Source organism: Melanostigma gelatinosum (assembly GCF_949748355.1).
Source record: "Melanostigma gelatinosum genome assembly, chromosome: 6".
Lineage (NCBI taxonomy): Eukaryota > Metazoa > Chordata > Actinopteri > Perciformes > Zoarcidae > Melanostigma > Melanostigma gelatinosum.
Window position 1 is genome coordinate 10,062,420 of NC_136639.1, and position 12,105 is coordinate 10,074,524.

The following is a 12,105-nucleotide window of genomic DNA, read 5'->3' on the forward strand; positions in this document are numbered from 1 at the left end:
TATTTTGTTATGTTTATACCTTAGAAACTGATTAACGCAGCTAACAATTTGGAGTAATGTATACATGTAACAGATATTATGGCAAACTAAGGTATAACGTTACAGATTTAGCATGCAAAGTAAAACTTGAAAACAATCCATAGTTTTAACAATAAATATTTATTTTCATCACACTGTGTAACAATTCATTTTTGGCAAATTTCACTGGCACTCAAACAAATAAGTAGAAAACACAATTTGATAAATTCTAACAAACTTTCATTTCAACAACAAAATTATGAATATGTAATTTAATAAACTAGTAAACTGTTCACAAAATCGTGTGCAAATTCATTCACAGATGAACATTCTTTTTCCATTATTCCAAGAAGCTGGGGGAAATAAACTAATGTGTACACATACACACAAATAAACACCAGATAAACATAAGCAAAGTGGCATGCAGTTAATCTCGCTTAAAATTACGATAGAGTACATTACCACGGACAGAGGGCAAACATCAAAATATACTTATTGCAGTCTATGATGCAAGTCCACATGACTGTAAGACAATCGTTCTGTATGAGGTCAACACATACTTTCATTACCTTTACATCCACTACTCTGGTGGGATGAAACATGTAGTAAAAAAAACAGGCATAGTTTTAATATTACTGCTACACATTTGGTCATCCAAAATATTGTGACTCCTGCTGGCCAGTGAACTTTTACAGTACACATAACACCAACCCTTCAAATACAGAAAACAGCTAAATAACATTTGTTTCAAATTTAAAATCAGTTATTATTTAATCTGATTTTTCTATGTGCAAAAAACAAAACAACACACTGACATATTCCGTCTGTAACAAAACAGAAAAACTCTGAACAATTTACCTGATCAAAGTATTCAAACAATCGTGACAAAATCCGTCTTCTAGAACTTGTCCAAAACAGGACTTTCAGTCTTTTTGTGCATTTATGTAAAGATTACAGACTGGCTGGTGGGATAAGAGCAGATGCTCCAGTGGTCATTTCCCTTAAGACAGATCAAAGTGCATGTGTGTATTGACAGTCTAGGGGGATCCATCTACATTTAGGGATGAATGAGACAGCATAATGCAGTTGGTGTGGCCGCAGTTGTAGAGCCCATTGCTACTGCTAAGTCTGCAGAGCGTAAAGGCGTCGCCCGATACACTGCTTACCTGAGAACAGAGAGATTGAAAAATTCGGATAAGAATAAAATCTAGACAAGCCCTGGGCAAGATCACACGAGGAATCCATTCTCCTGGGGTCTGATTCTAGCGTTTTAAACTACTATCTGCTGGTTTGTGTGTCACAGTGCTGCCACATACATTTCTCTATGCTGTCGACGTCCTTCTGCGCTGTGATGATTCGGGACAGACCCTCCATCAGCAAAAGGGCTTTGTGGTAACGCTGGACTGATGCTGTGCTATAGTGGAACATCTCATCTAGGGCAGCACACTGTACCTGAACGCAGTAAGAACAGACACATTAAGATAAAGATAAAGATGCATACGGGATATATGCTGGAAAGAATCTGAATGAAGTGAATATCAACATTGCCTGCTGTGAGGTGAGCTCACCATGTGCACAGTGTGGCTGTAGATTAGCTTCTCTGCTGTGAGTCCATTGAAGCGGTCCATAAGCTTTTGTTTGTCAAGCAAGAATGTCTGCAGGCGATGGTTGAGAGTGCGACAGTATGTTACACAGCTCTTGTACAAGTCATTCAGCTTCCTTATCACTGCACAAAGGAAATACAGTATGCAAAGACATGTCATTATCCTAAAAAACACAAACAGACTCTTGTTATCACGCTTTAACCAGGAATGCCAATTCTTATTCAGTTAGACTACCTGGATGGAACAAACTGCTCTCTTTGAAGTTTTAATGCTTTCATTTTTTTAAGACCATAACACCCGGAAGCTCTTGTTCTTCCTGAAGGTCCACAAACTACAAACATTTAATAGACATCTTTCAAGTCTACAAAAGGAGAGTGCTTGTTACAAAAAAAATAGAGGTCAATGGTCTCACCATCTTTGACTGTCGCAGAGGGAAGGAGTCGGCCTTGTTTGATAGTCTCTTTAGCAGTGTGCAGTGCTGATGACAGAAACTCTTCAGCCTTCATGTACAACACTAACTGCTCTGCATAGCTGAAATATGCACACATCATAAACAGCAGTCATTTACAAGCACATTTGTGAAGAAAGGGAGGTATTGTACATGTTGAGAAAAAGTAGAAAGCCTCTCACCTCCATTCTCTACTCAGAAGGCTGATCTGATCCGTCACCAAGCTCTGCTCTAGAAAGGAAACATCAGGAATGCTGATGGCATCCAGCCCCGAGTCCTTAGATGAAGCCAATTCCATGACACAGTGGTCCTTAGATGAAGCCAATTCCATGACACAGTGGCCAAAAGCCAAAGTGAAACGCATCTCATTCAGTGCATCTGTGTGAGCCTGCTGTGAAGAGAACAAATACGGTACTGTGTATTCTGAAACTGTTCATGTGGAATCTGAATTTGTCTATTTAATGTTCATCTGCAAATGTCTGTAATTTACAAAATAACCCGGAGGGTTCAACTCAAAGTATCATCATAGCATTCGTCTGTACCTCCATCAGGGTTTCTTCCAGGAGCTCTGGAGGGTGAAAGACCAGACTGCTGTGCGGAGTAGCGTCCATGGCTTCAGTCTCACTGTTTCTACGGCTTCCTCCCTGGAAGGAGCATCTACCTGAGAACATCCGTGGCACCGTGGTATCAGTAGGAGTGTTTCCTCTGGATTGAGAACCCGTAGTGAAGATTCCAGGGGGTGGGCTGTCTGAATACGGAGAGCCTCTATGACGACCAGTAGGTGGAGCTGTAGGAGCAAATAAGAAGAGTTTAAAAGTTCAAAGATGTCCATGTGAAATGTTGCCCAGCTGAACTGCAGCCCAGTAAACTACATGGTCATAGTGGTAGATACCTCAAAATATGTGTTGTAATTTCTGCATGTTACAAACGTAGTAACACCTTCAGTACCAGAAGAAAACATTCGACTGGTCCTATCTGTTCCAATAGTACCTGTTATATCCATGCCTTTCTCACAGTTGAGGCTCTCGTCGCTGCCCTCCTCCAAAAGGTGAGCTCCAACAGCCGCCTTCAGCAGCATGTCAGACAGCCTGCCTGTGCTCAGTGATCTGGACATCCAATACAGCCACAGACACCATCGAGAGCATTACATTATTCATCAGATGGCTTGTCTTTTGTACTGCGTAACATCTCTCGGTGCCATATGGCAGGTTTAATATGAAAGTCTCAATTTGATGTGAATTAGAGACATAAACACCTGCAAATCATAGGATTTTGCAGGTGACAATATCATATGACTGTAATTGTGATTTTCATAAAATAATATCTGTATTATACTGTTCTGACCTTCTGAAAGGGCCATTTTTATTGGCTGATTTCGAGCTGTTGGTCTGGGAAGCAGGAGATGGGTCAAGGGATTGAAGGTCTAGGACTGTCCTGTTTCGGTGTGGCATGCTTGATTGAACCTGTTGAAAAGGAAATGATAGTTCTGAAAACATATCGCACTGCTAGCATATACACTGTACAATCTGGTATTGTTGTATTTCAGAACAATTCTACTGTGTGAGCTGCTTGTAGATATTCTACTACAAGTATTTGCTGCTGTAGAAAGTGTAACGAATTAGTCACTTTGGCTGTTTTGAGAGAGAGAAACAAAATTGCACCAGCTAATAACATGCTGTGTGTACGTTGTTTAAAAAATGCACATGATGGCGTCTGGTAATATAGATGTTTGAAAGCTGACCTTGGGACTGGAGGTGTCCTGCCTGTCTGGACAGCCAGCGAGCAGTCCAGTACTTGTGCTGAGCGGGAGAGTCTGCTCCGAGGTGATTGGAGTCATTCCCACTAGAGTACAGAGCATTGTAAAGATTGACCATCATGAGTCAGGCAGAGGGAAAGTGGGTACGGAGAAAATCAAATGGCAACACATCATCACAACAACAACTCTGGGAATGTACAGAACATGACATATTTCAGATGGTGGAATTTCTTTTGTTAACACCTAAATGGCCCTTGTGGCCAACAACAAGTGACATGACACGGGCACATTCCCATGTAGTGTGTTAAGGACTGTGACCTAAAAAGGTTTCTGTGAAAGAGCTCTGCTTGAGAAAAACTCCCTAAATGTGTGAAACAAAAGTCGATTGAGATGCCTACCTAGCGGGGAGGATTGTTGCGGTCGGGCTCCTCCAGTTGCCAGCCGTGGGGAGTTGAGGATAAATCTTGGACTTGGAGTTCTACAGCCTCCAGATTGCGGAGAACGGCTGCCAGCGCAGCAGAGTGTGACCCTGAAAGACGTGAGACATGGTTAGACGGAGGCAGAAAAGAATGGGTAGTACCAAGACACTGAGGTTGAAGCAGAGATAACACAGCCGAGCGGCTGTACATGCCTGGTGGAGCCATGCAGGCCAACGGGTTGCAGGTTCTGTTCCATACGCTGGTAGTTTTGGATCTGAGATGGGACAGGAATCGGCAACGAGGGGCTGTACTTACGGCCAACAATTGCAACAGGCTTGCTGCATCGATGACGGAGGAGGCAAAGGACACAAATGAGTGTGATGTTATAAAATCAATTAAAATAACAGTGGATACGTGTTCCTAACCCATCATTTCTCACATTGGACATAACATGAATATAAAGCACAACTCATCTTTTAAGCCACCAAAACCTGAACCTGCCTGGCTTTCTCTTACCTAACAGGCTTGGAGGGAGAGTGTAGCAGGGGAGACGGTGGAGGTGTCCTTCCTGCATTTCTGGGACCTCTCTCAGCCAGTAATGGGCTTCTAAAGAGAGATATTCGTTGGCTCAATCTGCTCAATGGATAACATTCAAATGCAAAACATTATTAAATACATCTATCCTGCATTTTTTCTGAAGATAGATATCTGCTTCCTATATATTTATTTTTTCAGAAATAGTTTTATAACAATAATTTAACAGAAATAGTCCATTGTGGACTTTAATCAATTAGTGCAATGTATGAGGCAACATTTCATATTAGTCCATGTCGTGAAATCATATTCTCAACATGCCGATTAACTGACAAGTTATTGTGCACCCCTCGGTGTGACCACTCACCCACTGTATATCAGGCAACTGTCAATGGGTGACCCAACGTCCAGCTCACATGTGCACCCACCTACAAAGTAGTCAGATAAAAAGAGTCAGACTCCTTGTGCTGATAATGATGATGAATAAAATAATGCAGATATCGATAGTGATGTCTCACTTGGAAACTGGGCATGCACCATGACATAGTCCTCTGAGTAAGATGAGGTGTTCCTACTGTCTTGATTGACGGTTTCCTTCAGGAGGAAGCCGTGGGTGTCCCGTGTAGGCGAATACTGTGCTTTGGGCTGAAGTCGGTGCATTTCTGCATCGGAATGCTAGGAGAGTGTAAAATAAAGTACTGTTTAATCAAATATAACTACGATAGATTACAGGGAAACACGTACACTACAAGCTTGCTGTATTTCTTTTAAAAAATACATTTACATTTCACAACTTTGACAATGGGATTTTGTTTTATAAAATCTAAAGAGATTTATAAAAGTGAAAGAGAGGTGTACGCACTTGAGGGGAGGTCAGATGTGATGTGGAGGAGCTGCTACAGGAAGTGACTGAGCCTGAACTGGGGAAAGAAATCACGGGAACTGGAGAGCCTGCCAAAAAAAAAACACATAGATGTGGTTGCGTTAGGACCCCGGCTACAGCACCTTTATTGATTCTGAAGCTGTAAAGAGGCGAGCAAGACACAGTCCATACATTTCTTTGTGGATGATCTCGTCTCCAAGAAAGGATGGTGGAAAAACTCATCTGCAAATGTAAAGATTAAGATGTAAAAGAGGCTGCTTTTTTTTATTATTTTTTTTATGTAATTATGAAAAAAGTTTCTGAATTACAAAGAGAAGAGGCTCACCAAAGCCGATCCGTTCGCTGTGGTTTCTTTGCAGCAGCCCCAACAGTAAGTGTGTTAGGTTAGTAGAAGTCTCCTTTGGGATGCTGGGAAAAGAGGTGGAATCTGCATTCAGCTTTGTACACCGTGTTGCATGTGTAGCCTTCATGTTTTTCACATCTTGATGTTTGCACGATAGAAGTAGTCTTAAAATAAATCATGTTTCGGTATCTTGTGTTTCATCAATTCAGAGTGAGCTGTAAAATGTGTGAATTTGTAATCAACTTTGCGGCTTCAGTTCAAAACCTCAGGGCATCATGACAGTCGGTACAGACTGTGTGTGTGTGTGTGTGTGTGTGTTTAAATCTGCAAGGAGCTATGTGGGTCAAGTGGAAAATGATAGCCGTACAGGTTAATAGCTGGCAACTTGGAGGAGGTTTTATATATAGAATGAAAACAACAAACCATGCCCCTTAATGCTGAGTCTTATCAAGCGGCTTTATTGCTGCAAAAGATAAGCATGGCCCCAGAGCCAAACAGACTGGAAAAGCACACCGTTAAAACAGTGCGAAAACAACTTCTCTGAACGCTTTCCAGGCATGACGGCGTAAGTGTTCAAAGTGACTTTAAATAGCCAAGAGAAATAATTGTAAAGGCATTTGTCAACTGAGATTAAGACAGTATATTATTGGCAGTGTGAGAGAGTGGAGAAAGCTCCAGATGACTGGCCCCGTCAGGTGTCTGTATATGTTTCTTCCACATAAGAACTATTTTTAGTGGCAGTATGGGGTTTATGGAGTGCTAAACTGTCCGTGTGCACATCGAACATCATCCCCATACACACAGTCATTCATCTGCAAACTGAGTGCAGAGAACACAGCTGTCACTGTAATGCCTGTTTACGCCCTCGTCTTATCATCTTCCTGTGTGCATTGTGTGCGTACAGTACAGATGTGCGTGGGGTCGTCCACTAACCTGGGTAAGAGGGTACTGTTGCTTTCATAAAACAGACGGAGCTCCTGCGGTGTGCTGGCCTATACATACACCCACACACACAGACCACAAACAGGAGTTACACTTGAAATGACCCTTCCTATGCGAACACACAATATGATATGCAAAGGAATGCATCTGCATCCTTACAAACAAGCATGTGAATATATGACAGTGGAACATTTGACTATTTATTTGACTGCATTACTGCAAATCTACAGAAACTAGTTATGCCACAGAGCTTGTAATCCAAACATAAAGGGAAAAGTGGAATGCTTGGAGGTGCCAGCTAAGGCAGCAGCAGCTAACCTCACACTGACCCTTGGACTTATCTCAACTCACAGACCTGCATGGCAGAAATAGAAGTCAATCTTCCCTCTCATTCTCAGGGAAAATGCTTTCAAGGAAACTGCAACATAAATAACCTCAAAATGTACAAAAGGTCAAGTGTTTCTTCTTCCCTAACTGTACCTACCTACCCACACACACACACACACACACACACACACACGCACACTCACACGCACACGCACACGCACACGCACACGCACACAGGGATGAAATAGACTTCAGACAAAGAAAGGGACCAAAGAAGAGACAAGACATTATATGTGCGTCTATACATGAATCACAACTGAAGAAATATTCAACAGTTGTCATCTGAGCAGCCACGTGAACAGCAGAAAGTAATACCCAGAGTTGTGAAACAATATTAACACATCCCCCCTCCCCCCCATATGTACACAAGGTGCTTTCCTAACAAGTAACCAAGCTGTTCCAGCATTTTCCAACTAATCACACTGGAGATCAGGGAGAGTGCCACCCAGCAGGCAGGTGGTGTTTCATGGTTGTGTTGTGCGTCGTGTGCTTTTCTGTGTTGTGAAAGGGATGTATCATATTCTGTGTTGATAATAACGAGTCTCTGCTTCTAGGAAGTAAAGCAAAACAATTTCATGACTATTTGTGATTATCTAAAAGGGACTTAAGCGAAAATTTATAGGCGATTTTCTAAATCTACACCTAAAAAGAGGGATGTTACAGTTTTCGTACCTGCATGTGTATGTGTACTCACGTAAAATGGAGCCTTTCCAGTCAGACACTGGTACACAATGGTACCTATGCTCCACAGATCAGCCTTGGCATCATAGTTCTGGGACATGATGACCTCAGGAGCCTGTGTCCAGACAAACACTGCTTAGAGACACGGCGAGGTTACACTCGGTGCATGAAACTCATAATACTCACCATGTACATGGGTGAGCCACACAGCGTGGCTGCCATAGTGTTCGTCTGGAGATGACGTGCAAACCCGAAATCAGCTGCAGGGGGAGTAAACAAGGTGAGGGACATACAGTACTGTGTGTGTGTTCAGTAAGAAATTAACCAACCAACACATTTCCAAAACTATGCTGAGTGAAGTCATTACCGATCTTAAGAGAGGTATTGCCGGCGCTGGGCCTGCGCCCCTCTGGGTGGCAGAGCAAGATATTCTGAGGTTTGAGGTCTCTGTGGAGGATGTCTTTGCTCCGCAAGACCTTCATGGCCCGACCGATCTGCAGCAGGAATACGCGGATGGTGTCCTCACTCAACGTGCCCTTAGCTGTGGTTCAGAGGAATGAAATTAAAAAAAAGACGATCAAGAAGGAAGTTAGCATGTTAATGTAAGGGTCATCATATTGCATGGTACCGAGATACAAGTGAAGAGGTGAGGATGACACACTGTCAGCATTTATTCCCATCATGTTGGCCCCGCTAAAGTGCTGTTCTGTCGGACTGTTGAGATGCAACTATTCCAGTAATACTTGATTTCTAGGATTACCTTAGATTAAAGTGACTTCTCAAAGACTTTACATTTGTTAAATGAGAAGCTTTAATAACGTTGTGATGCTAACAACATCAAGGCCAACTAGTAAACGTGGTTAACCGGTTATTGTAGCGTATTAGCGTCCAGCTGTTATTAGAGATTGAAAGATGAGTCAATCAATAGAACATTAACCTAAACTATTCGACTGTTTATTCATCATTAAAGTACTTTTTATGCACAAAAGTCAAATATTTACCAGCTATGTCTTTTGAAATATAAATATTTTTGGTTTGTTCTTGTCTTCTATGATATTAAACGACATACTTTGGGATTTTGGACATTTTGTCAGACAATATCAATAATTTGAATATGTCCACTTGGGTTTTGGGAAATTACTCCAACATAATATCAGGTGAATATGCAAAAACTCTAATCACATCAGCGTCACTGCTGTCAAACTTCGTGGAAGAGAATTTTGTTTACGACGGGGCTTCATGTGGATATCAATGTCAGGGCCGTCTGACACGCTCGCACCCTCCACTACCTTCCCAGGACATTCAGGCTTTCTAGCTGCAGTGTTTTTCAGCCGGAGCACGGGGGATAAGTGAGCGGCAGATGGGTGAGGTCAAGCGGGTGCTCCGTGAACCTTGCCAAGTGTGACTGACTGTTGTGCTGCAAATAGCTGGATGTGCCGCCTTGGCAGGGACACAGAGCGGGCAAGGCTTCAAAATAAGAGACGCTGGCGAGGTGACAGAATTAGATCGCCGATCCACATTTAAATAAACACCGCCGAGGTAAATTCGGCTTGAGAAAAATCACCTCCATGCACTCAGCTGCATCGTGTTTTGCAGCAGGGTTTGAAACTTGAAGCGGGGACGTTTTCAGGGGGATAGTCTCGTGAGAAAATAGTTTATATCATTCTGAGAATTCAAACGTGGTGAAATCACAAGGTGCTCTTAAACCCAACGAACTCCAAAATGAAAGCTGGGAGTTATTTCGGCAACTCGTTTTGTACTGGCTTCTACTATTTTATCTGGGTTAAGCACTTGGGAGTATGAGTGACAATTTACCCACTGACCTGTTCTGTTCAGCTCTGCCTCCTCAAAATCCTATTATTCCTCCAAAACACTGAAAAAGCTTAGCCAAGCCTCTTAAAAGCCAAACAGAACTGCCAACAGTAAGCTGCTCCAAACATGTTTACAGATAACAAACTCGAAGTTCTATCCTCTGACGCAACAGTGAGTCGTGGTGTGAATGTCACAATTTTTTTTTCTTTGACTGCAGGTGAAGCAGAAAACTTTACAGTCGTGGGACATGATCTATATTAAGCCCTGCAGGATGTAGCAAACTTACAGTGAAGGTACTCTGCCAGGTCGCCTCCATTGCAGTACTGAAAAGATGAGACAGGCCACTCTTATTAGACGCTTCTATAATGCTGCAATGTTGAGTGATTTGCATTTTCATTCCCACAGACCAGACATCATCAATTCCATCAAAACTCACCTCCATGACGAGATACACACACCCTCCCATTTCCTGTTGATAAACCAGATGAAATCATTTTATTAATTATTTTCAAAAAGCCATAGTTACTCCAATGCAGTGTAAAAATGACAACTATATATCGATAGAGATATGGGGAAGTAGGACTTACTCCAACAATCAATCACTGTCTTGCCAGCTGTGACCCAAATTACACAGCAAGTGACACCAGCACATTTCTTAGACCGAGTTGACTCTTTTAGGCCGGTCACCAGCAGCGCTTCTAGCAATTCTGGGTCCCCTGAACACAGCTAACCCAGGGGTCTGAAACTGTACCCCATCGTGGCCCCTGTCCAGTCCTGCCCCCCTGAATCATCATTTTAAAAAGTCACAGAGCGGTGACGTGACACGGGTGGGGGAGTAAAAAGGGTGACAAATTGAAGGTGTCAATCCACCTGATTGAAGTAAAATGAGTGGGGGAGCGAATTGCTTCTTCTTTTTTTTGTATTTTACATCAAGTTAAAGCAAGAAGACTCTGTGTATTTGAGTGAAACTTAAAGTGTTTACCACTTATACTTTTGTACAAATAACACTCCGGGCATACGATGCAGTAATTATCCCTGTACCAGAAAACAAGAGAGATCAGGTGAGGACAGGTAAACTCACAGTTTGCTGTCAACAAAAGGCTCCTGCAGCCTGATCTGGAACATATCACTTAAAGGTCTTTGCCCTTGCATGCTGGTGCGTGTCAGCTGTGAGACGCTACTTATGCACTCTGTTTAATAAGCTGTTGTTTAGTCGGATGCACCCTGCCAACTGTCAGGAATAGTGAGAGATCAGCTCACCCCTGTCTGGTGTATGCCAGGTGTCAGTAAGGTGAGTAGAGGGAAGCGCACACACACACTCGTGCAAACTCACATCAGAGCAAGCAGTTAATTGCCTGTACTGTAAAAGTTTAAGGATATTCCTTTAGTCTAAGCCGGCATAGTGTGAAACGCAGTGAGAAATCAATATTGTTCTCATGAAGCCGCCATGCAACCAGTTTTTAATCTTTTAGAATCATTTGTTTGAAGAAAGAAATATAAACTACAGATCCACTCCAGGTCATTGAGGTCGCTAGCCCCGTGAAAAACTACAACATCCGACAGCCAAATCTGCATCACGTGTGCAAGCGATGTGCAATGTTGCTGCAACATGTGGCAGCAAAGTAAACAGTATTGCAGAGGTCTGTGCTGATGTGTGTATGAGAGGAGAGAGGGGGAACAGAGAAGACAAACCCGTCTTTACCTGATGGTCAAGAAGTCTGACAATGTTTTCATGTTTGAGTTCCTGGAGGAGGTGGGACAAACATTTTAGTTCAAAGACGACACAGAGAGACTGACAAAGAATATGTGGCAACATCAAACTCCTCTCAGTACCTTCAATATTTTGATTTCTTTACCAAGCAAAGCCTGCGATTTGGCCAAGTTTTTCTTGTTGATACATTTCACTGCAACTACCCAGTCACGTTTCTTGAAAAGAAAGAAAACAGAAGTAGGATGTAAACACCAGTCGTACATGCATCAACAATGACAAAGATAAATTTGCCTCAGATGTACAAGTTACCTCCTTATGTCTGCCTTTGAACACAACTGCAAAGGCACCGTGACCGATCAGGTCTTTCCTGTTGAACTCAAACTTCCCAACAGTCTCCATGAATAATAAAAATAAACGCGTTCAAGTCTCCGAGCAGGTTCGAGAGGTTGATTTAGCAGCTGAAACAGACGTGCAGAAGTACTTCCCTCGTGCCGGTAAATCCCATTTCATTGATGGAAAATACTGTCTTCACACGTGACGCGCTCCATGCTCGAAGAAAATATCGAT

The 12,105-nt window shown here is 42.5% G+C and overlaps 1 protein-coding gene across 2 annotated transcripts; it reads right to left on the reverse strand.

The window, feature by feature from the left end:
• Nucleotides 1-140: 140 nt before the first annotated feature.
• ulk1a (unc-51 like autophagy activating kinase 1a) lies at nt 141-12,057 on the reverse strand. 2 transcript variants are annotated; one of them, XM_079269962.1, is made up of 26 exons: nt 11,848-12,057; nt 11,661-11,753; nt 11,530-11,571; nt 10,264-10,296; nt 10,114-10,150; nt 8,383-8,556; nt 8,202-8,275; nt 8,029-8,130; nt 6,939-6,997; nt 5,988-6,070; nt 5,834-5,884; nt 5,642-5,730; nt 5,355-5,454; nt 5,147-5,207; nt 4,762-4,851; nt 4,458-4,583; nt 4,225-4,355; nt 3,812-3,912; nt 3,415-3,533; nt 3,061-3,176; nt 2,613-2,857; nt 2,253-2,461; nt 2,035-2,153; nt 1,587-1,744; nt 1,335-1,470; nt 141-1,184 (listed from the first exon to the last, which is right to left on the reverse strand). In XM_079269962.1, the coding sequence occupies exons 1-26, from the start codon at nt 11,935-11,937 to the stop codon at nt 1,141-1,143; spliced, it is 2,682 nt and encodes an 893-aa protein (XP_079126088.1). In that variant the 5' UTR covers nt 11,938-12,057; the 3' UTR covers nt 141-1,140. The 2 variants fall into 2 exon arrangements, with proteins under 2 accessions (XP_079126088.1, XP_079126087.1); XM_079269961.1 differs by having other exon boundaries at nt 5,298-5,454.
• Nucleotides 12,058-12,105: the final 48 nt, after the last annotated feature.

Bases quoted from the DNA above. Each gene is read 5' to 3' on its own strand.
- ulk1a (XM_079269961.1), bottom strand. From the start codon at position 11,937: ATGGAGACTGTTGGGAAGTTTGAGTTCAACAGGAAAGACCTGATCGGT. The intron at 6,071-6,938 runs GTTAGTGGACGA...CTCTTTTCCCAG, and splicing joins AACAGTACCCTCTTACCCAG to CATCCCAAAGGAGACTTCTA. The intron at 1,471-1,586 runs GTGAGCTCACCT...TACTGCGTTCAG, and splicing joins ACAGCCACACTGTGCACATG to GTACAGTGTGCTGCCCTAGA.